Source organism: Salvia splendens, chromosome 6 (genome assembly GCF_004379255.2).
Source record: "Salvia splendens isolate huo1 chromosome 6, SspV2, whole genome shotgun sequence".
Classification (NCBI taxonomy): domain Eukaryota; kingdom Viridiplantae; phylum Streptophyta; class Magnoliopsida; order Lamiales; family Lamiaceae; genus Salvia; species Salvia splendens.
The window spans coordinates 34883930-34907848 of NC_056037.1; the positions used below are offsets into that span (position 1 = coordinate 34883930).

A 23919-nucleotide genomic window follows, 5' to 3' on the forward strand; every position below is an offset into this window, starting at 1 on the left:
CAGAGAAGTACTTCGCCCTTATGACCAGACTTGGATGTAATAATACACGGTTCAGCATAAAACTAACACGTTGCTGGAGAACATAATGCTATAGCCAAAAATACTAGTCTCATACTCAATAAAGTTACAATGTATGAAAGTAACAATGACATCTAATATGAACAAACACAGGAAAACAAAAAAGACTGCTAACTGAGAATTACAATTGCATACGTGATCTGTCAATAAATAAATGGAATCTTCGCCGAGCATCACAATCTGTAATTTGGAGCTTGAAGGCCGAAACAAGCTTTGCTTGAACACAATAGTCTACTTATCCGCACCGCCAAACATACCCATCATATCCTTGGAAGAACCCATCTACTTCATCAAGCTTTGTAAGCCACCCATACCTCCAATCTGCTTCAGCATCTGGGGCGGAAGGACTTTGCTCATGTGTTGCGCGTTCATGTTTCGCGAAAGTGCACTCATGTCTCCTTTCTTTGGGATCTTAAGACCCTTCATCTTGCTCCAGATCTTGGCTAGCCGCTTATATTCTTCCAACATTTCCATCACATCCCTTACAGGACGACCACACCCTCTAGCTATCCGTATGATACGGGATTCATTCATGATTTTCGGGTTGGTGCTATCCAACTCTGTTAATAACTTTTGGGTAAGTTTATGCAATATAAGTTGTGATTCATGTATGAGATGTTTTATAAAATTAAGAAATTCTGGACTATAGTAAACACCTAAAGACATCTAATAAATAATACTTGCCTTCATTAGTCATCGAGTCCATCATTGTCATATATCTCTTAATCTTTGTCTGGCTTTCCTTTTCAAGGTCCTTAGGCATCAGTTCTTGACTAAATCCTGGAAGCATAGAGAATACCTTCAATCAAGAAAATGTGTGTCAGTTAAGTACGCAACTACTGCAAAAGTTTCATTCATAGACAATCTTAGGTCAAGCAATTACTTTCAGGAAATCCCTGGGAAGCATTGTGAACATAATAACTTTAATTACAAAAACTCACATCAATTATCAATATATATCCTACTATCATTAAGCCATTTTGTCTTGATCATGAACAGCAAAATATCTATATCCTTCAAAGACTGCTGTTCAGACTTCTACTAAAAGGTGAAGCAAAAATGACACGAACCCAAGTAAAGGAAGCAGTGGTGATGTCACAACATTGACAGCTATAAAAATAGAGCAAGCATATATAAATCAATTGAGATAGGTAGTCAACAACCAGACCTGACCAATAGGGCCCATTTTAAGTATATATTCTGAAATTGCTCATACATGATCCTCAAAGTAAAATTGCCTTCAGAGAGCTTTTGGAGAAGCTCAGGATGTTGATCCATCGGAACAACTTCTTGAATTTTGTCCATAAAACCAGACCAATCACCCATACCTGTGGAATTCAATTACATTAATATATGGCTTGTCTGAACAAGACTAGAAACAAAATAATTGCAACCATAATTAGGAATACTAGCCTAAAAGACGGCTGACAAAAGGTTTGACATCAAATATCTCAAACTCATCCATGTGTTCAACCGTCCCAATAAATATGACTGGACTTTTAGTTGCTGCAACTCTGTAAATGTAGTAAAGGATCACGACACTTTCCATTAGATTCAATATCATGATATCCTAGGTTATACATTTTTTTTATCCTAAGGTATACTTATGCTACAAGCAGAGCCAACAGACTCAATGTGAAAATTCTCTAACCCTTTCACAACATATGTTGGACCAGCATGTGACAAAATATTGTGTTCACCATTACCATGTATTACTTGAATTGAAAAGTACAATGCGTTACTTTTCTACACTTACACTCTGGCATGACCATCCATCTTTGTGACAATCCCGGCACCAACAGGAACACTTTGCTTGAATGCTTGAGCCTGGTGAAATGCAGCTTGACCGATACTGCTATCCATGACGAATAAAACAAGATCTGGTTTCTGGAGTGTCAAAAAGAGGAGCCCATCATTATCAGTTTCTTGACCCAATTAAAAACATCAGAAAATACAATAGAGGCAGGCATACAGTTGCTTCAGAAACTTGACGCATCTCTTCAAAAAGTGCTGCTTCCTGGTTGTGACGTCCACTGGAATCAACAATTATGAGATCACAATTTTCCTTCTTAAATCTCTCAACTCCTTCTACTGCAATTCTTACGGGATCGGATTCCGTATAGCTGTTACAGAACACATTATAGATACCAAATTCAAATTGGAAACAAGATTACATATACCTATCTGCAGAAGAATTGAAAGTTTAATAGAAACAAACAATACCCAAGTATAGAATTCAAAAACTAAAAATATTGCATATATTTCTTAATTACACACAGAAACAATACACAATACAAATAGGAGGTCCAGATAAAGTAACATGCTAGTTTGTAGTATATAATATTCCACCAAGTCAGGCCCAAGTTTTTCTTTAGGAACCTATATCTGTACTTTGAAGTTTGAAAGATATGATAGAAAATGAAAAACTATAGTGAAGTGCGAGGATTAATTTTGTTTATCTTCACGATTGTTCAAAATATTCACAAGAAGAGTTCCAGAATATTACTGAGAAGCTAACTCAACTTTCTAATTACCAATAACAACTTCGGCATATTTGCTAGAGATGGGGAGAAGATTGTCACTTGATCATGCATTATCCTACTTCCCTATATACAGCCCCTACAACCACCCCCTACTCCTCACCTTCTAAAACAGAATAAGGGTACTGTATAGTGGAAGTTCAGTTTAATTCATATGATGAAACTACATTTAGATGACCTCATTTATCATGGAATGAAACAGTCCGTATGCTCTGGTACTTGAGCCAACAAAAGAAAGTCTTTGGTTCTTCAGCACAACAAGGCTGACGAGGAGTAATTTTAACAGGATTTCCGAAGCTAAAATTGATACTATAAAACATACCTTCCATAAAAAGGAATTTTAGCTTTTGTGGCATTCTGCTTTAACTGGTAAAAGCACCAGCTCTAAATGTATCTGCACAAACAAGTGCTGGTTTGTAGCCTTTCTTCTGGTGGTAGTATGCGTACTTTGTACAGGTGGTTGTTTTCCCAGATCCTGGAATACGATTCAAGCCAGCAAATATTAATGCATACGCATATCACAAATGGTAACGGAAAAATATTAATGGCATTAAGATTATGAGACCTCCAACTCAAAACAGAGCAACATACAATCCACACGAACGGTTATAATGGGCTAAACATGCTCTAATGTCATGGTAGGAGCATACCTTGTAGACCAACAAACATTACAACACTAGTTTTCCCTTTCTTTGGAGTGAAAGCAGGCTTCCCTGGATCCAGTATTGTGCATAGCTCATTAAAAACAGCCTGTAGTAAGCAAGGGAAAACAAAAGAAAATGTAAGAATAGCAGAGGCGTTAAAACAGACAAACCAAGAGTGCTGCATACTTTGCATCCTTCCACAGCGGGCCAGGAAATGGGGATAGAACCGCACAATAACAGAACAAAGTTAAACAAAGATGCAGGCATGCACTGCTCAACCAGACTACCGTAAACAAAGATACAGGGGTGATTGCATATTCTAGCATGGCTCAACGGCGAGCTTATATGCAAAACAGTTTTAGAAAAGTTAAACTAGTGACGCAATAGACCAAGTACGAGCAAACTTTTCATATTGCATTTGGAATAAGATTTTAATAGCCTTGCATTAAAAGGAAATCTTCTTTACCATTTAGGCATCATGAAAATTTCAGGATGGCTGATAAGATAGTTGAGCTCTGGAGTTCACACAGTTAGATAATTGACTTGAAACACTTTTTTCCTCCTCTATCCTCTAATTTCTTCCATAATTTACCTCTCCGGCTAAAATTTCTTCTACGCTCTCAAATAGTATTAAATTAGAACAGAATTCGGCGACAGAAATTGAGCTGAATTGAAAAGATCAACAGTCAATAGAACAAAAAAAAGTAGTAGAATAAAGCCTTCACCTGTTGAATGATTTTACGTTTATTGTGGCCAGCGGCTAGATCATCGAGATTGACGATCTTCTTGATATTGGTCTGCTATCGCGAACGAGCTTGAACTGAACATCGGATTGGAGAAGCGCACGCGTGATCTCGTTGAGGCAATCATTGAGCACTTTCTCGTCAATAATGGTAGCATTGCTCATCTGTTGAAGAGCACGCGAGATGCTTCCTCCTAACTGAGCGAGCACCATCTTCGCTGATCGTCGATGATCCAATTAGGTTAAGGAATTAGGCTGGTTCGCTGGGAAGAGAGAATCAGGGAGTTGTGGAAGACGGCGATATGGTCCGAGATACTATAGACTGAATAGATTGGGATTTCGGAATTTGGATCTTCCGGAATAATTCTTAGGCTTTTTAATTTATCGTTTCATTGCGATCTTTTTCAATTTATATCAATTTTTAAATTCCAAACAAAAAAATCAATTTTTAGATTCAGTCAACGGCATCGGAAGATGATATACTCCGTATGTATTTTTCTAACAAAATAATACTAGTATTTTTTTTGTAAATTATTTGATAATTTTATAAAATAATTATTACAAAAATAAGTGATTTTTTTTGAAATATAATCGACTAGTTTTAAAATTTAGAATGAAATTAATATACTAATAAAGGTTAAAAATAAAACTGAGAAATTCAATGTTTTGAATAAAATGATAAAATTAATAAAGAAATGGTTAAATTCAATCATTAATCATAAGTTCATAACTCTAGTAGGGTGTCTTTTGGCGTATTACGTTTGAGCAAGCTTTAGAGCATCTCCAGTGGGCGGATGTCCCGAAAACACCTCCGGCCACGTCACTAGGACTTCCCATCCCACTGCCACGTCACTAGGACATCCCATTCACAATCCGCCCTTCCCACTAGGACTTCCCGCAATAAAAAAAATCACAAATTCACAAATAAAACAATTTACGTTTACGGAAATAAAATTTCAACACGAATACGAACGGAAAAAATTAACAACTTCATTTAAAAAAAACATACATAATTTGAAAAAAAAATTACATAGTAATAAAACAAAAAAAAGTACTAACATCAACGCCAACCCTTCCGCGTCCTAACCTCTTCGATAATATCGTTCTGAAGTCGAACATGGGCATCTGTTTGCCGCATGTCGGCAAATGCACGCATCCGCTCGACCTCTCCATGAGGTACCCCATATTCACATTCGCGGTGGCCACGCCGTGACTTGGACCTGCACTCGTATCATCTTCATTGGTCCACTGAGTCAGTTCCGCACCTTCATTTTCGACAATCATGTTGTGCATTATGATACATGCGTACATGACATCGCCGATGTTGGGAATATACCACTGCCGAGCAGGACCCTTGACTACCGCCCATCGACTCTGGAGCACACCAAATACCCGCTCCACATCCTTGCGCGCTGCTTCCTGACGTCTCGCAAAGTATGACTTCTTTTGTCCGAGCGGATGCTTGATTGTCTTCACAAAGACGGGCCAGTTTGGGTATATCCCATCCGCCAAATAGTATCACATATTGTGCTGGCTGCCGTTGGCGACGAAACTGATGGCGGGACCAACGCCATTGCACTGAGCATTGAACAGGGGCGACGACTGGAGAACGTTGATGTCGTTGTTCGACCCGGCGACTCCAAAATAAGCATGTCATATCCACAGCCGGTAGTCAGCTACAGCTTCTAGGATCATCGTGGGATGCTTGGCTTTGAAGCCAGTAGTGTACATCCCCTTCTAGGCGGCGGGGCAGTTCTTCCACTCCCAATGCATACAATCTATGCTGCCCAACATCCCAGGGAACCCGTGCACCGACCCATGCATATCTACCAGACTCTGGCAGTCTTCGGGGCTCGGACTCCGAAGATACCGCTCACCGAATATCGCTCTCACGCCCACGCAAAAATTATGCAGACACTCGACGGCTGTCGACTCGCCAATGTGGAGGTACTCGTCGAACATGTCGGCCGCGCCTCCGTACGCCAGTTGTCTGATTGCGACAGTGCACTTCTGCAAGGGCATGAGTCCGGGTTTGCCAGCTGCATCCTCCCTGATCCTAAAATACAGGTATCTTCTCTCTAAAGCACCCACGATGTGCAGAAACAGCGGACGATGCATCCTAAAGCGTCGCCGGAATAAGGCTTCCCCAAAATGCGGTTGCGGAGCGAAGTAGTCTGCATACAACCGAATATGTGCAACAATGTGGTCACGGGGTACTGTAGTTCGACGATGGATCGGCCGAGGTACCGCAGCCTGCTGCCGCCGCCGCTGCGCCCTCTGCTGTAGCAGCCTATCTATCGCACCTTCCACAGCGACCTCCAATTCATTCTCGCTATCACTGTCACTAGACATTCTAGATATACTTGAAATTAGAGATGTAGAGAGAGAAACTTGTTAACACAAGTGGTGCGAATGAAATAAAATTCAACGAGCCGTATATATAGAGTTTAAAAAAAATTAAAAAAAATTTAAAAATCGGACGTCCGACCCACGCCACAATGGCGTACATCCGCCCGCCCGTCGCGCCGACGTCCGAGGACACCCGACGTCCTCACGGGACGTCCGTATCCGACCTCCCCTACCATAATGGCGGACGTCCCGGTCGTCCGTCGCGCACGTCCGACCGGACGTCCGCCATTGGAGATGCTCTTATAAAAAAAACTTCCATTCCGGCGACAGGATATTCGCTCATACAATATACGCCTAAAAAATTCGCTTCATGTATTTCATTCGTATATCATGTGTTGATACACAAATGGAGTATTTTTTTATTAATAAAAAATACAACTCTCGATTGTAAACCAATCATTTATAGTTATATACTTAGAGCATCCACAACCGTGCTCTTGCCAGCGAGCACGGTTATGGGCCCGACTCCACTTTTTCTACCTGCTCTCTGGCAAGAGCACAACACCCACAGTTGTGCTCTTCCGCAAGGACGAGCACAATTCAATTTAAAATTCAATTAAACAAAAACATTTCCATAATATTAAAATTCATTAAAAAACCACAATAAATATTACAAATTACAAATAAAATAAAAAAGACATAATTAAAATCCTAAAATTAAAAATTACATAATTAAAATACTAAAAATTAAAAATTACACAATTAAACTCCTAAAAATTAAAAATTACATAATTAAAAGCTAAAAATACCCCCGTGGACGACTACTCATCCGACGGCACTACCCCCAATTGTCTTTGGAGGCCCAATATCATGGCCTCGTGCGATCGAAGTTGCGAGGGGGTCATAGTGGACCTATCGGCCATATTGAGTTTGGCCAAAAGCTGCCACAACGAGTTGGTGGGGGTGGAGGTGGCGCATATGGAACGGGAACGGGAACTGGAGCATCAGCGGCTCGACGGCGGTTGGCCGCCGCCTTCTTCCTTCCTTGCGGCCGGTGTTGGGGAACTGCTCTGGCCGGCGTCGGGGCTACCCAAGTTAGCTCCGGCGAGTTGGCTAGCCACTTCTTCGGAGCCGGCATCGGATAGGGATACTGACCTTGACCGTTTGGAGGAGCCGCTAGAGGAGGATGTTACGCCTCCCATATACTTCGGGTGCGTCCGCGTCTCCTACCAAACGTTGAGGTACTTGAACGACTTGTAGTTCATGGATTGGTAGGTGCTCATCACGGCAGTGATGATGTTGACCCCGCTCCGGCCGCTCCCGGCATTCCGCTCTTCCTGGAGGAAATAGCCATTGAACTTGCCAATTTCATCGTTGGCTCGTAAGGTGGCGTTGCGCACCATATTCTCGTTGCGCTCGACCGTTCCCGGCGGCCGATTTTCATTGTACCGGCGAGCGATGCGCCACCAAAAGTGATCGCCGGATTGGTTCGTGCCAACCACCGGATCTTCGGAGATTTCCAAGTACGCCGTGAACAACTTATCCATCTTCGTCGTAGTGTACGGTGTGCGGGCACCGCGAGTAGGAGGAGTCGGAGTTTGGAGGGGGCGGTCGGCCTAGGCTCCGGTGACCACCCGTATCGCCCTTCGGGGGCACCTTGGTTGTCGATTGGGTATGGCCGGTAGCCACCCGGAACGCCCGAACTTTGGTTTGAGGAGGGGCCAGATATTATGTTTCCTGACTAGGAAACGGTTGTGAACGGAACCATTCGGGGTTCCAACCGTGGGAGGGCGGGGGGTCATCGCCTTGGCCGGACATTGTTATGATGTAGGAGTGGAAGAAAGATTGAGAATGGATATGAGAGAATGAAGATGAGAATGAATATGAGAAAATGATGATGAGAATGAATTTGGGAGAATGAAGATGAGATTTGTATAGTTTGGTGTTAATTTTTGGGTGTGAAAGTGGGGCATTTATAGATGAAAATGTGTATTTTTGGGGGAAAAATATAAAAAAAAAATTAAAAGTGGAAAAAAAACGGTAAAAAATGGATATTTTTTTTGGGGAAGTGAAAAAATATTTTTTTTTTTATTTTTAATCGGTTTTTTTAACTAAAAACTGATTTTTAATAATAAAAAAAAATCAAAGGCAACGGCTATGCCGTTGCCCAATCGCTGCTCGCCACGTCGCCTGCTCGCTGGCACAGACGTGCTCGATGCAGCGAGCAGCGGACCTCGTTCTTGTCAGCGGCACGGACGGACGAACGCCGTCCGTCCACCGTTGTGCATGCTCTTACATGGTAGAAACATAAACTGAGTAGACAAACATGGTGGACAATGAGAACAATGCATTGCAAAAGATTTTCACATTTGGAGATGGCTTTGAATTTTAGAATACTTTGTGCTACATGTCTTTTTTGTCCCACCGTTATATTGACTATTTTATAAATCTTATATAAAAATAAAAGCTACTACTATTGTTATAGTGCACTACAATTATTAATCATAATTTAACAAATTGCTAACTATAGGCAGCTCAACTAACCATTCTAGTTAAAGCCATATGACCTATGATAAAAAAAAACTAGGTTCCCATAAACAATCAGAAGACTGTAATCATATGACATACTACTACATTTCAATGCCAATTACACAATAACTTGGAAAATATATTCAATTACATTTGGTCATCCATGCGAAATGCCCATCATTCTCGGACAATTACGCTTCATAAAAACGATCAACACTCTAATTTACATCAGTAACTTCGTAGTCATACTAGTATGATTCAATCACTGGGAAAATTGAAAAAAATTGCTTATATTAAAAACATTGGTTGCCGTGAAATAATCGCACAAACCAAAACACAACCGTAAAAAATCACAATGCACTATAACAAATCCTCAACAAAAATTCTCAACAGAAACCACAGCGTCAACGAATCCAACTCCTTGTTCCACCAAGTGCGGCTGCTGAGAGTAAACACGCTGTTTACTAAATAATAAGGACAATACAAACTAATATATCAAATTTATCTATTTAACTTATCTAACATACCATACACTCAACAATATTAGCTTAACCAACCTTGAGATGATCAGCAAATGAATAAATAGCCCCAACTTTATACATGGCATTTTATAAACATATCAAGGTTTTATACATGATCTTAGTATTGAACATTTGGGCTTACAACCTATAGAAAACCTAGGCAGTAGTTCGTTCCCACACACAAATAAGCCAATTACCCACCTATTTATTAGAATACATCAGGATTGTAATGCCCAGGAAATGAGTTGTTTAGCTGAGAGTGTTGCAAACGCAGTGTCAAGGCGTAGTTCTTTGCCTACAAGAGTAGCAACAACAAATTCAAGTTTACACGGGTAACAATTTTAATTCAAATATTTATATACACTACCAAATAAGCCAAAACCACCATGTGCTAAACTAACCTCAAGAGTTCGCATCTGCTCCTGATACTGAGCTAACAATTGCTTTACATGTTGCACCTCTTGGCTCTTCTCATCATTTTCCTTTTGGCGCTCGTACTGAATGGCTACAGCACGTTTGAGGATGGCATTATCCTGGAGAAGAACCTCGATATGTTCCTTCAGCATCAAATTTTCCTACAAGGACACAAAGTTAGATAGTGATGGAACTCGAATTTTCAATTTTCATGTACTGGTACTACCAAAAGAGCATTTATATCTTTCCAGATCAACAATCAAAGCATATCAGATTCAAAATTATCTTTTTCCCACAGGATGTCAGGGTATGGAAGTGATCATATTTAGCTGATAATTGATGGGTCCTTTCTAATTCTACAAAGGCAATGCAAACTTAACTTTCCATGAATGCTAATATGTATGTCAGGGTATGGAACTGATTAAATAGCATGATCCTGACCTTATGAGAGTTTGGAGCTGCCTCAACATGGGCCCGAGAGCAGATAGATTTCTCCAAACTCTCCAGTATGCTGGCTGCTCGGAATCTTGCATCATCTATACTAGTAGCACTCATCATCTCCCTCACAAATAAATCCACCCATTCTGCACCATCTGCCGGTAGATTGTTTTGAGTTTGAGGCTCCTGCAAAGGAACTGAATCCCCACTGGCTTGTGATGCAACTGCAGTCAAAATCCATCATTATGATCACAACTTCTGTACAAATTGCAAATGCTAAAAAGCATTATACAGTTAGAAACTTAGAATGCTCCAGCACAATAACGGGAAATATCAAATAATTTCAGAGAGAACATTCAATCCTTCAATTGGTGCTGCAGCTACTTGCAAAAATATGTCCCTCACTTTAACCACCAAAATGTCCAATCTCTAGATTGTTCAGCACTTTGACCAGATTAAAATGTATTCATAATCTCTCAGCAAACTATGCTCTGACATCACTAAGGCAGCTAGAGATGCATCTGGATTGCAGAAGCAGAAGAGTATCTTCCTAAAATAGAGTATGGGAAGTCATGTTGCTATAGAATTGGACTCAATTACCAAAAATTTGTGTTTCTACATGATGCTATTATTATTTTACCTATTGATTTGCTTATTTAGTTTGTATATTTAGTTTAAAATGTAAAAATAGAATATACATATTGTATATATTCATTAAATCACATAACTATTGTCTAAGGTTTACGATGAAAGCTTGAAAGGAAGACAATTTGAAGCAGGCTCTTGGTGCTGCCTAGGCAGAGGAAGCCAAGGCACCCCAGCGGCACCACCATCTGTATAAAGATTTCTATAAGCTTGGCAGTATATTGTAATGCAATTGCACTTTTACAAGTTATAATTCTTCTGTGTGACATTTATGTAACCCAAAGTTATAAAAGCGGAACATTCATTGTGTAAGAGCTTCTTTATAGGGGTTGTTGATTAATTAAATACAATTTTCAACTATGAACGATAGCATGTATGAATAAATAGATGCATCTGATTCAAGTTTATATATAAGAAAATGCAAGCAATAACTGTAAGAAAATGCAAAATCTGTTTTCTAAAAAGAGAAATTAATTTGTGGCACTGGATTGCCACATTGACTGAAATCCAAGCATGTATCCAAACCTAAGTATCAATCCATGTGATCTTACATCATCTAAAGAGTAGATTCAATGTAAATACATACCTTTTTCCATGGTTGCATTTTCTTCAGTTTTGTCAATCTTGTCATTCACAAGTCCATGACAAAACTCATGAAGTTTCTCTATAGCCAAATCCAAGTCATTGACAGACTCTTCCAGAGCTTTCTCTAAAATCTGATAAAGTAGTTATGAAATTATAAGAAGCCACACATCTAGACAAGTCTAATGAGATGAATATGTGATAACCATACCAAATACTACTATCCACTAAGGTAATGAAAAATCACCAATCAAGTTCTACAAAATGGCATAGAACCAGAGATTAATAGTATATTAATAGATTGCAAGTTACAAGTATTCTATTCATTGACGAACAATATATATTAGGTATCCAAGGTATTAAATCTGAACTCAGGCATTAAATTATAAAGAAAAATAATGTTATTATAGAATGAGATGAAAAAACAAGATTATTGATTGTGGATTGAGGATTGAGGGATAGCAGCTATCAATATCACACATCACAAAAGAATGCTTAATGATTGGAATTTCGAACCCGGATTTCTAAATAAACAATTCCAGAAGAACAATTCCGTGCATAAATATATCTAGCAGAACCGGAATGAACCAAGCATGGAACAAATTAATTCATTTCTTCCATTAACACCTAAAATCCCAGAAGTGTAGAAGCCTAGCAGCCAATATATACTAAACCCACCATAATAGTTAAATATTCACCTGAATTTCCAGTTCAGGAAACAAAGCCTTGAGCTGATCAACCGAACTAGTTTGTAACGGCGGAGAGTACGTGAACCGAACCGGCGATGTCGAAGAAGAGCATCGGAGCTTCTTGTAAGCTGGCAGCGATGCAGCGGCCGGCGAAGACGCCCCGGCGTCGATGTCCTCGAAGTAGGACCTCTTTCCACACACGATCGCTGACATTTTTATGGAGTAAAAATAAATAATGTGAATTCGAGTATTCGTATCTTCCTGGAATTCAAATTGGATGGGAATTGAATTGGGAATTAGGGTTTTGGTTATTGGCGGTGGTATTTTATAGTGGGTGAATTAACGTTTTTTTCTTTTCTTTTCAAAACTTCAAACAAATTTACGCAATCTTTTAAACATCTATGCCTATGGTATGCAAAATGTAAAAGGAATGCTATTTCAAGGCCAAAGTCTAATTTACTAATGATACTTTATTTTATAAATTCTAATATATTTTTATCTCGTGGAGCAAGACCCACAATGCTTAATTTATACTATGTTTTTGTGTACCTGAAATATCCAATTTATTAGATTATTTATCAAATAAAATACAACAAATACCAAAATTATAATTATATAATAATTATTGGTATATGATAAAAATATTGATTTGAGATACGTTGTAATACGTCAAATAAAAGATATTTAATGTGTTGAGTTAACATTATAATACGTCAAACATGAGATATTCAATGTGCGTAATAAACTAGATAATGAAACAAATTTTACTTTGATAATAGTGTATAAAAAAGTAGATTTGCAATGAGTAAGATACCAAGGGAGGGAGTATTATTTTAGATAACTTATGGCTCATTTGTTTAGGGAATATTATAATTTTATACATTAATGTTGGTTGGTATTTTAGCACCTTGTTTTGAATTTTGATTCAAACATAGTGGAGTACTATTTTGTAGAAGGTTAATTGCTCAAGAGTCTTCAAAATAAACCAATTTGCGATTTCGAGTGTTAAAATGTTTCAATAATGTGTTTATAGTAAGATGATATATGCCGAATTGTCTTGCTTAATATTTTTCAACTACACATAATCAAAGACAACTCCAACCAATATCATTGCTGACATTATTAAATTAACCAATATTGCTTATACAAATTAAATTAACCAATATTGCTTATCAAAGACAGCCCCCGTTGACAGAATTTGTACACTCCGTTGACATCTGCCCCCGTTGACAGACTTTGTACACTCCGTTGACATCAATTTGTATAATTTGTATTATAGAGAGTTTGTATTTGATCACACCTCTATATATATATATAGAGGTGTGATCAAATACAAACTCTCATTTATCATGCAAACTACAAACTCTAATCACACACCATCATTGTAACTAATCTACGGCTGTTAGGAGGTTACAAATTCGATGTCACCGGGCAGTACAATTTATGTCAGCGGGGGGTGTATATGGAAATATTTTTCGCCGGCAGTTACATACATCCTCATTTCACTCCAATTCTGCTTTGATTTTGTTGTTGATCCTCCTGTTATTTTTGTTGTTGACATTGCTGAAGGTGTGTTGCTGACATTATTAATTTGATGTTGACATTTGGTGTTAACATTATTGGAAATGTACTATATAATTGTTCACTAAGGGTAATTTAGTGATGTTACTAAGCAGCCCACATAATTAGGTGTTAAGTTGTGATTGAGAATCTAGTCAGTTTCTCCTGTTCAACACCCACCCCTTAATCACGTTTCTTCTATCCCCTTTCCTCCATTCGAACCCTTCGATAATCTACTGCAGTCAATCGCGTTTCTTCAAGGAACCAAGCCTCCAGCAATCGTTCGAATAATCGGTGTTGACGCGACCTCTGCTTCGGTGACATGAGTGCTAATAATCTGTGTTGACGCGACCTATGCTCCGGTGACATGAGTTCTCCGGTGACCTTTGCACCAATTTTAATCTTCGTGATTTCAATTCGATTTTAAAAGTTAGGTAGAGGAATAAAACATTATCATGTCAGTATCATATTTGTAAATTATGCGTGTAAAGTTCAACAACAACATACCAAAAATGCACCAATTCTCTATACATAATCTCATTAGCCATCATAAAAAAAAAAGTTCAATGTCAGTTGTGGATAATGTCAACAGACAATTTGGGTAGTGTGTTTACTTTGCAATGTTAACGCCTAATTATGTGGGAATGTCAACAGAATATCAGTAGAACCACAATGTCAACAGAATATATATATCATGGGCAGTGGATAATGTCAGCAGAATATTTGAGTAATGTCTACGGAATATCAGTAGAACCACAAAGGCACCACACAAATGGCAACACGAAATTGGGAACATATCTAGAACAGATCAGTGAAATGTTATTGACAAAGTTAAGGAATGGTTGGAGTGAAATGAGGGCTTTTTGTAACCGATGCATGAATCACATTCCATAAACACCCCCAGTGACATAATTTGTGTTAAGCGTTGACATCCCCATATGCATCCCAAACGTGAACCGTTGATCAATTACAAGGAGTGTGTAGGATTAAAGTTTGTAGTTTGTATTATAAATATGAGTTTGTATTTGATCACACCCCTATATATATATATATATATATATAGTACATATCAAGGTTTGTACATGATCTTAGCATTAAAAATTTTGGCTCACAGCCTAAAGAAAACCTAAGCAGCAGTTCGTGCCGGCGCACACAACTGGAATAAGTCAGTCCCCACCTATCTATTACTAAAATACATCAGGATTGTAACGCCCAGGAAACGAGTTGTTTAGTTGAGAGTGCTGCAAACGCAATGTCAAGGCGTAGTTGTTTGCCTGTACGAGTAGCAACCATAAATACAAGTTAACACACAACAATTTTCACGGTTTCACCCAAATAAACCAAAACCAACCACATCTTGAATTTGTTAAGCACAGAACAAAGTAAAATGCAATGCACTAAACTAACCGCAAGAGTTCGCAACTGCTCCTGATACTGTGCTAACAATTGCTTTGCATGTTGCACCTCTTGGCTCTTCTCATCATTTTCCTTTTGGCGCTCGTACTGGATGGCTACAGCACGCTTGAGGATGACATTATCCTGGAGAAGAACCTTGATATGTTCTTTCAGCATCAAATTTTCCTACAAGGACACAAAGAGAGAGAGAGTTATGGAATTTGATTTTGCAATTTGCATGTATGGACTACCAAAAGAGCAGTAATATCTTTCCGGATCAAAATATAGTCACATAAGTCCTGACCTTATGAGAGCTTTGAGCTGCCTCAACACGGGCCCGAGAGCTGATAGACTTCTCCAAACTCTCCAATATGCTGGCTGCTCGGAGTCTTGCATCATCTATACTAGTAGCACTCATCATCTCCCTCACAAATAAATTCACCCATTCTGCACCATCTGCCGGCAGGTTGTTTTCTGTTTGCGGCTGCTGCAAAGGAGCTGAATCCCCACCTGTTTGGGATGCAACTGCCCCACCTGTTTGGGATGCAACTGCCAGTCAAAATCCATCACTATAATCAAATCATCTATCCAAGTTCTAATTCTAAAGATACTTATACAGTTAGAATGCTCCAGCACAAAAACTGTAAATGTCAAAATAATTTTAAAGAGAAACTTTTTAAGAACACCAAGAAACATAACACTATTGCCTAAAGACGTCCACCAATGAAGATTCTCTATGAGCAACATTTGTTAGAGTTAGAGATCAAGCAAGAAAAGTCTAACAAGCTTTAGCACGCAAAATCCCGAGGCTCTGTATCTGAACATTTAATCCTTCAACTGGCGTTGCAGCTACTTGCATATATATGTTCCTCCTTTTAACCACCAAATAAATGTGCAATCTCTAGATCGTTCAGAAATTTGACTAGCATTAGAATATATTTTCAATCTCTGAACAATATATGCCAGGACATCACTAAGGCCAGCTAGAAATGACCATCTGAATTACAGAAGCAGAACTGCGTTTTCCTAAAAGAGGGTATGGGAAGTCATGTTGCTACAAAATGCGACTCAACTGCATGCCATGGGGCCTCGGGAGCTGCTAACATGGAAAATTACCAAAAGTTCTGAGTTTTTTACACAATGTTATGAGCATGGGGTAAGTTCTACCCATTGATTTGCGTACTTATTTGTATACTTACATTAAAATGTCAAAAAATAGAATATAACATACTGTATAAATCACATAACTATGTCTGAGGTTTATGATGAAAGCTCGAAAGAAAGACAATTTGAGGCTGGCTCTTGGTGCTGCCTAGGCATAGGAATCCAAGGCATCCCAGCGGCACCAGCATCTGTATAGAGATTTTTATAAGCTTGGCTGTAAATTGTAACGCGATTGCACTTTTACAAGTTAAATAAATCTTCTCTGTGCCAATTTCCTAGATTTCTGTAACCCATTGTTATAAAAGTGGAACATGCATTGTGTAATAGGCTAAGAGCTTTATAAGGGGGGTTGGTTAAAATATAATGAGTATTCAACCAGGATTTATAGCATGTATGAAACTATGAATAATAAAGAATCCGATATTTGAGCCAATATATAGTTACAATGGAAGTAAACAAAAGCAGAAACCAAAAGAAAACGCAAACATCTTTTAAAACAGAGAAATTAATCTGAGCCATCTGTTTACCACATTGACTGAAAGCCAAGCATGTATCCCAAACCTATGTATCAATCCAAGTGTGCTTACATCATCTTACTAGTTGATTCAATGTAAATACATACCGTTTTCCATGGTTGCACTTTCTTCAGCACTTGTGTCAATCTCGTCATTCACATGTCCACGACAAAACTCATGAAGTTTCTTTATAGCCAAATCCAAGTCATTGACCGACTCTTCCATAGCTTTCTCTAAAAGCTGATAAAATAGTTATGAATATAAGAATCCACGCATGTAGACAAGTCTAATGATATGAAAATGTGGAAACAATACCAAATAATATCCATGAATGCAATGAAAAATCACCAATCAAATTTTACAAAAAAGCACAGAGCTAAAGATTAAAATGATACAATTAATCATATTGCAAGTTACAAGTATTCTTTTCATTGACCACCAATATACACAAGGCATCAAAATTGAACGCATGCATTTAAAAGTAGATTTATAAATATCAGTAAAAGAATGCTTAAAGATGGGAATTTCCAATCTAGATTTCTGGCCAAACAATTGCAGAAGAACTAGTCTGTACCCAATTATCCAGAAACATTCACGTACTTACCTGAATTTCTAATCCAGGAAACAAAGCCTTGAGCTGATCAACCGAACTAGTTTGTACCGGCGGCGAGTACGTGAACCGGACCGGAGACGTCGACGAAGAGCAGCGGAACTTCTTGTAAGGTGGCGGCGATGAAGCGGCCGGCGACGACGCTGCGGCGTCGATATCCTCGAAGAAAGACCTCTTTCCACATACCATCGCTGACATTTTTGTCGAATAAAAAGAAATAATGATAAATTCGATAGTTTGCTTCCTTGAATTCAAAATGAATAGGAATTGAAAAGGGATTAGGGTTGTGATTTTGAGGGGCGTCGGAGAGATTCAAAACATATTGTTGTGGCAAATTGCTCGAAAAAATATCGACTTTGATCAAATTTGAGTCAATCTCACAACTTACAAAAAATAGTTAATTACTATTATGTGCGTAAAGATTATTTTCTTCATCTAAGGATAGCGTGATTATGTATAACCAATAAAAAAAATTCACGAGAAAAATTCAAAAATATTGTCCGATCTATGATGGAAACATTAGTGACTTTATCATCATTCAACAATTTGAAAATAATAATCAAACAGACATGCTACTTGAGAAAATGCATTAATGCTAGATATCCCGTATTTAAATTAATATCATGAAATTAGATATGCAACCTATATTATTGACAAACAAACCTAAATATTGCATTATCTTACATCCATTATAAAATGTTATAAATCTTCTTCAATTTCTCTAATCAGAAAACAATTATATATAAAAGATAAAAAAAGATGTCTCGTGCATTTTCTCTCTTAGTGCTTATTGGTTTCTTGGTTCTCGTGATTACCCCATCTCTTGCTCATGATTTAGATGACGATGCATATTTGTTAGACCCAAGCGATGAGAATAATGAAGGCTTCGATGATAATGAGATGTGGAATATTGAGGTGCTCAAGCGTGGCCGTCCTGCTCCTCCTCCTCGTAGGCATGGAGCACCAAGTAACCACCGCCGCAATGCTCCTCCCCACCACCGCAATCATGCTCCTCCACCGGAAATGTTTTGAAATGTACTCAATGTTGAATAAAATAAATCGAACTTCCATTATTTTAAGAGTTTCTTATTACACAAGATATTACTTAATTACCTAATAAACTAAATTAACTACTCCGTTAATAAACATAAAGTATCTTGTTAATATTGTGAATTTGTGATGCAAAAATCCTTAATTATCTTACGGTAGAAATATGTGTATACTAGTATATGCTATGAGACCAAAACCAAATACTCCTATGTTTAAAACCATACACAGTGAGCGAATTTACGATATTGTTCGAATCCCACAGTCGATGTTCTCTAGATTTATTTGAATTTGGTATCGTTGTAGTTATCGTGTGACATTTTGAGTTGTAATAAGCTCAAATGTAATTCACAAATTGATATTCCAATTCAACAAAAACCAACTATACAAAACCATGACTCCCCAACAAAGGCTATACAAGTCTTCGATTTATGTATGCAATCAAAGATAGAATGAAAGAATGTTGATAAATCTTCAAACAAAAAAAGAAGAAAAAGGTGTAGCTGATCCAAACATGACTAGGAATTCTTCAATGGTAGAAGCACTGCATTGCGCGACTTGAATTTGGTGGAAATCTCGTTAATCACATCTTGAATTCCCATATATGCAACTAGGAATTCCGCTGCATCACTTTGGCTTAGCACCTTCTTCACTACCATCTCGAGTGCCTTGATCCTGATGAAACGAAACACGAGACTATAACAACAACAAAAAAACAACGAAATCAATTAATTTGGTGAATAAAAATAAGTGACTGAACCTGAGATTTTGGGCCTTGACTATGACCCGGTGGACCTTCCTGAACTCGGAGCGGAGTTGGGGCAGGCCGGGCCAATTGGCGTCGTTCTGGGCCGGGCCGAAAGGGAGGTGGAGGACGCAGTTGGCCTGGACCTCGGTCATTTCCTCGTCGATGACGGCCTCCTCGTTGCGGACGTCGCTGATGAGGTGGGACAGGGCCCGCTCGACGCCGACCGGGTCCCACACGTCGAGGGAGCGGGCGATGGAGCGGAGGAGCTCGAGGACGGTGGAAGGCCGCCAGTCTCCGAGCCAGAACACGGCGGCGGCTTCGTGGGGCGGGGCCCACTTGGGCATGAGGAGCTCGGCCACGTCGGACATCTTGGTGGGGCCCATGGCGCGCCTGTAGTGGGCCTTGTATCGGCCCAACTGCTCGTCGATGAGCTTCTGGATGGCCCATCTTGCCTTGAGCTGTTTCTTCAGCTTCGCTGCTCCGCTCCTCTGCTCTTGCCTCCACGCTCCGTATTTTTCGCACCAGAATTCTTCACCTAAGAAATGCGAATTCGTTAATAATCCACTTTGAATAATCTACAATGAATTTGTCAAGAAAACGAAAATTGATCAAGTTGCAGAACAGAAAAACGAGAAATTGGGCATTTCAGTGTTATCGCAATAATCAATTTCATGAACCCTAGAAAGAAGAGAGGAACGCGACGAAAGCTCTCTCGATGAGGAATAAATTGGAGATTAAAGAAATTGTTTCAGAATTGAAAAGCAGAGAGAGAGAGAGAGGCGTACAAGATTTCCTGGAATCGCGTTTAGGGAGGGAGATGCAGGAGAGTTGTTTGGTTAAGGGATCAGCATCTCTGAAGGGTTTGAGATGCTCGTCAAATTCATCGTCTTCGAGAAAATGCCTCCTGCGCGATAAAGAAAAACAATACCAATTCATTACTCTGCAACACTAGATGAATACCAATTGCAGAGAAATTTACAGGAGGGGTTGAGACGCAGTTCTCCTCATTTTCTTTATCTTCTTCACCCAAACAAACTGATCAATATTCAAATCTCTTCGCCCTCTTTATATCGTCAATGCATGTCGCTTCTCTTCTCCCTCAATTCTTTACTGTTACGTTCTTATTTTCTTTTTCGTCTTTTTTGAGTCGGTAGTAAATAAATGGCATAAAATGATTTACTATAACGATTTTTTTTCTTAAGAGTATCATTTTTATCTATACATTTAAAAAAATGTGCATGTTATTATAAATTTTATATTTTCCAAAACTTGAGAATTAAGATCCACTACTCCTATATATATATATATATATAGGATACTGATCAAGATATAACTAATCTTAAGTGTATAACTAGAGAATAAATCTCAGCCACACATCTTAATACTCCAAATTAATCCTATGGCTTAGCTATTTTTACATGTTTTAAATAAAAAGTAATTAACAAGGACATTTTTGGAAACTAAAAATTCAACTCCAACCGTCTCCTTCCCATTTCCAACTCCAATTTAAAAAATGAGGCTTCTATTCACACTCCTTTTCCTCTCCCCTTTCTTTCTCCTCTTCCCAGCCTCCGCCGCCGAGCTCAAACGCTATTAATTGGAGCAGATTCATCATGCTGTGGTGGCGGAATACGAGGCCGTGTAGAATCTGAAGGCCGATCAGCTCATCTCTGTGAGGCTTTTTCTTCATCATGCTCATGTCGTCGTGTGCAATAGAGAGAGAGAGGATTGAATGAAGGAGGTTTTGGTGTGGTGAGGAAACGCGGAGGATTTCTGATCTGCTTCAACAACAGCATAGCCAACTTCAAAAATCGCAGGAGATTCGCCTTGGGTTTCTTCTCCCTTAGCAACGACAGTTTCAACATTTTTTCTTCTCTTTTAATAATTGCAAATTGGCCCCACTTTTTGTGGTCGTTAAAATATTTTTTCTATACCTATTTATAGATTGATCTTACTATGCTCGTGATTGTGTAATTTTATGGGAGCATGTCAATTAAGGTTGATTTGAATAAGCGTTATTCGGATTTGATATTTTATTAGCTTAATATAGCTCCCAAATAAAATATTTTGTTATAGTGATGTTTTTTTAAACAATAGTGAAGTAAAATCATAATAAGAGTGGTGTGTTTTGTAAATAACAGTGAAGTAAAATCATGCCAAAAGTGATGTGTTTTGTAAACAAGAGTGAAGTAAAATCATGCCTAAGAGTGATGTGTTTTGTAAACAAGAGTGAAGTAAAATCATGCCAAGAGTGATGTGTTTTGTAAGTAAAATCATGCCTAAGAGTGATGTGTTTTGTAAACAAGAGTGAAGTAAAATCATGTCTAAGAGTGATGTGTTTTGTAAACAAGAGTGAAGTAAAATCATGCTAAGAGTGATGTGTTTTGTAAACAAGAGTGGAGTAAAATCATGCTAAGAGTGATGTGTTTTGTAAACAAGAGTGAACTAAAATATTTTGATTTTACTTCACTCTTGTAAACAAAACACATCACTCTTATTCTGATTTTACTTCACTCTTGTTAACAAAACACATCACTCTTATTCTGATTTTACTTTCCTCTTGTAACAAAACACATCACTCTTATTATGATTTTACTTCACTCTTGTTCACAAAACACATCACTCTTATTCTGAGTTTACTTCACTCTTGTTCACAAAACACATCACTCTTATTTCTATTTTACTTCACTCTTGTTCACAAAACACATAACTCTTATTTCGATTTTACTTCACTCTTGTTTACAAAATACATCACTCTTATTATGATTTTACTTCACTCTTGTTCACAAAACTAATCACTCTTACTGTATATCATTAATTTTTGTGGACTATTTTTGTTGAACTTTGGGGTAGCCTAGTTATACAATGTATATGATTGCGAAATATGGCTTTGCATGTGAGCACCCAATTACAGTGTAAAAAACACATAAAGTGCAATATCAGCCATCTTCCAATATATCATCCATCTATGCACGCAAACACTTTGTACACCAAATACTTTATTCGATGGACAAGACTCCTAGCGTTCATCCTCATCATCGCAATCTGCAACGAACAAATCTGCCAGAGTGGTTCTCTCCTTCTTCTTCATCATTACATATTCAAACACAAACTCAAGCTCTCCATCTTCCTCTTCCTCCTCCACATTTTCAGTTAACTCCTCCGTTAGAAGCAACGGATTGCCGCCACGTTGATCTATGAGGGATGAGGAATCATCATCAACATCACAATCATCCTCGGAAAAGTAAGCGTCAGTAAGTTGTTGATTTTGATGCTTCAACGGATCGCCGCCACGCTGCTCGCACTGTTGCCAAATTTACTCCACCACCGACGCCACTATCGCCACCTCCGTCTCCGACAACCTGTTCGCAATCAGCTTGAACTCCGCCAAATTAGTAGTGCAGTGCCTTGACCACCACCAGAATCTGGATCACATGCGCCGCCAGCAGGCGCCCCCCGCCTCCCATGAACAGCTCATATGGCCGCCACGGCTTCCCCGGGTACACCTCGTTCACATACTTCTCTGTGGCTAACATCGCCTGAATATCACCCCCCACGTTCCGCACCCCCGTGCAGCTGCGCGGCCTCCAGCGGATCGTCGAACTTCACCTTCTCCGCCAGCCTGTTGCACCCGATCAGCATCACCGCCGCCATGAAACTGCACACCACCACCGCCCACGGCTCCACCACCGAGCACCCCACATTTTTATTATAAATTATGATATGTACTTTTGACCATAATACCCCTGCATTTTTATTATAGAGTAAATTTATGATTAATGGAACTAATATCTCCTTAAATTCAAAAATTAATACTAGCCCTTGATTTTTTGATCTTGTGGCTATGATTTGTTCTCTAGTTATTTGGTTAAGGGGTGTTTGCCATAGATCACTACCCTCTATATATATATATATATATATAGGATTGTGATCAAGATAGAACCATTCTTAAACGTAGAACCATTCTTAAACGTAGAACAAATGCCAAACGGAGGTCGTTAGATCTTTTAATCCAATGGTGTTGATTTGCACAGCAACTTCCCATTACAACCAAAACTATTATTAATGGGTGAATGCAGAGAAGTGAAAAAATAAAGCATGCATGGACTCTTCTTCGTTTCATTCATTCTTCCATCAACATGTGAGTTTTTTCACATGTTGAGTCCGGAATGTCGTGAAAACATAGTCTAATATGTATGATTTTTAATCTTGACCGTCATTTTTTCCTCATCCAATGAATAAAATATGTAGAGTTCTAGGTTCTACACTTAATAATGGTTCTATCTTTAACGCAACTCTATATCCTATATATATCGAATTTGACATGTCTTGGATGTCTGGTCAGGTGCTTTGTTAGCAGTTAAATTAAAAGTACACCTAATTTTAATAGCGAATTGCCAAATAGATCATGATAAATGTTTAAATTATTGTTCATCTTACACTTTTAAAATAATAAAATATTATATTTATGTTAGTTCACTTCTTTAAGGTCATTTATATGTTTATATAATTATGGTGGGTATAAAATCGGGCGGCAAATCAGTGTATATTTCGTCGGAAAGACAACATATAGGATAATTGCAAAATTTTCATCTTCCATATTTTAATTTTTAGATTTCGAAAAATATAGGACTGATTAAAATTTGACTATCTTTCAAAATTTATTTGGGAAATTTCCCTAATTTTAATTGCCAAATAATCACTACCAA

At 38.5% G+C, this 23919-nt stretch overlaps 3 protein-coding genes and 1 pseudogene across 7 annotated transcripts; all 4 read right to left on the reverse strand.

Moving 5' to 3' along the window:
* Window positions 1–89: 89 nt before the first annotated feature.
* On the reverse strand, window positions 90–4365 carry LOC121808058 (annotated as a pseudogene).
* A 4619-nt stretch (window positions 4366–8984) lies between these two features.
* On the reverse strand, window positions 8985–12532 carry LOC121806471. Of its 3 annotated transcripts, none has more exons than XM_042206521.1 (6): window positions 12181–12532; window positions 11487–11616; window positions 10259–10479; window positions 9805–9978; window positions 9605–9698; window positions 8985–9321 (listed from the first exon to the last, which is right to left on the reverse strand). In XM_042206521.1, the coding sequence occupies exons 1-5, from the start codon at window positions 12382–12384 to the stop codon at window positions 9612–9614; spliced, it is 816 nt and encodes a 271-aa protein (XP_042062455.1). In that variant the 5' UTR covers window positions 12385–12532; the 3' UTR covers window positions 8985–9321; window positions 9605–9611. The 3 variants fall into 3 exon arrangements, with proteins under 3 accessions (XP_042062455.1, XP_042062456.1, XP_042062454.1); XM_042206522.1 differs by having other exon boundaries at window positions 8985–9324; XM_042206520.1 differs by lacking the exon at window positions 8985–9321 and having other exon boundaries at window positions 9466–9698; window positions 12181–12531.
* Window positions 12533–14825: 2293 nt separating this feature from the next.
* On the reverse strand, window positions 14826–17838 carry LOC121807042. 2 transcript variants are annotated; one of them, XM_042207223.1, is made up of 5 exons: window positions 17410–17838; window positions 16913–17045; window positions 15431–15675; window positions 15139–15312; window positions 14826–15005 (listed from the first exon to the last, which is right to left on the reverse strand). In XM_042207223.1, the coding sequence occupies exons 1-5, from the start codon at window positions 17611–17613 to the stop codon at window positions 14919–14921; spliced, it is 843 nt and encodes a 280-aa protein (XP_042063157.1). In that variant the 5' UTR covers window positions 17614–17838; the 3' UTR covers window positions 14826–14918. The 2 variants fall into 2 exon arrangements, with proteins under 2 accessions (XP_042063157.1, XP_042063158.1); XM_042207224.1 differs by having other exon boundaries at window positions 15431–15660; window positions 17410–17833.
* A 971-nt stretch (window positions 17839–18809) lies between these two features.
* On the reverse strand, window positions 18810–20321 carry LOC121807244. 2 transcript variants are annotated; one of them, XM_042207465.1, is made up of 4 exons: window positions 20190–20313; window positions 19996–20114; window positions 19223–19745; window positions 18810–19137 (listed from the first exon to the last, which is right to left on the reverse strand). In XM_042207465.1, the coding sequence occupies exons 1-4, from the start codon at window positions 20216–20218 to the stop codon at window positions 18981–18983; spliced, it is 828 nt and encodes a 275-aa protein (XP_042063399.1). In that variant the 5' UTR covers window positions 20219–20313; the 3' UTR covers window positions 18810–18980. The 2 variants fall into 2 exon arrangements, with proteins under 2 accessions (XP_042063399.1, XP_042063398.1); XM_042207464.1 differs by having other exon boundaries at window positions 19996–20321.
* Window positions 20322–23919: the final 3598 nt, after the last annotated feature.

Coding starts and splice junctions, on each gene's coding strand:
- LOC121806471 (XM_042206521.1), bottom strand. CDS start 12,384: ATGTCAGCGATCGTGTGTGGAAAGAGGTCCTACTTCGAGGACATCGAC. Junction 10,480..11,486: donor AAATGCAACCATGGAAAAAG/GTATGTATTTAC, acceptor TTTTGACTGCAG/TTGCATCACAAGCCAGTGGG. Junction 9,699..9,804: donor AGCAGATGCGAACTCTTGAG/GTTAGTTTAGCA, acceptor CTACTCTTGTAG/GCAAAGAACTACGCCTTGAC.
- LOC121807042 (XM_042207223.1), bottom strand. CDS start 17,613: ATGTCAGCGATGGTATGTGGAAAGAGGTCTTTCTTCGAGGATATCGAC. Junction 17,046..17,409: donor TTCCTGGATTAGAAATTCAG/GTAAGTACGTGA, acceptor CTATTTTATCAG/CTTTTAGAGAAAGCTATGGA. Junction 15,006..15,138: donor AGCAGTTGCGAACTCTTGCG/GTTAGTTTAGTG, acceptor CTACTCGTACAG/GCAAACAACTACGCCTTGAC.
- LOC121807244 (XM_042207464.1), bottom strand. CDS start 20,146: ATGAATTGGTATTGTTTTTCTTTATCGCGCAGGAGGCATTTTCTCGAA. Junction 19,746..19,995: donor ACGCGATTCCAGGAAATCTT/GTACGCCTCTCT, acceptor CGCATTTCTTAG/GTGAAGAATTCTGGTGCGAA. Junction 19,138..19,222: donor GTCAAGGCCCAAAATCTCAG/GTTCAGTCACTT, acceptor TCGTTTCATCAG/GATCAAGGCACTCGAGATGG.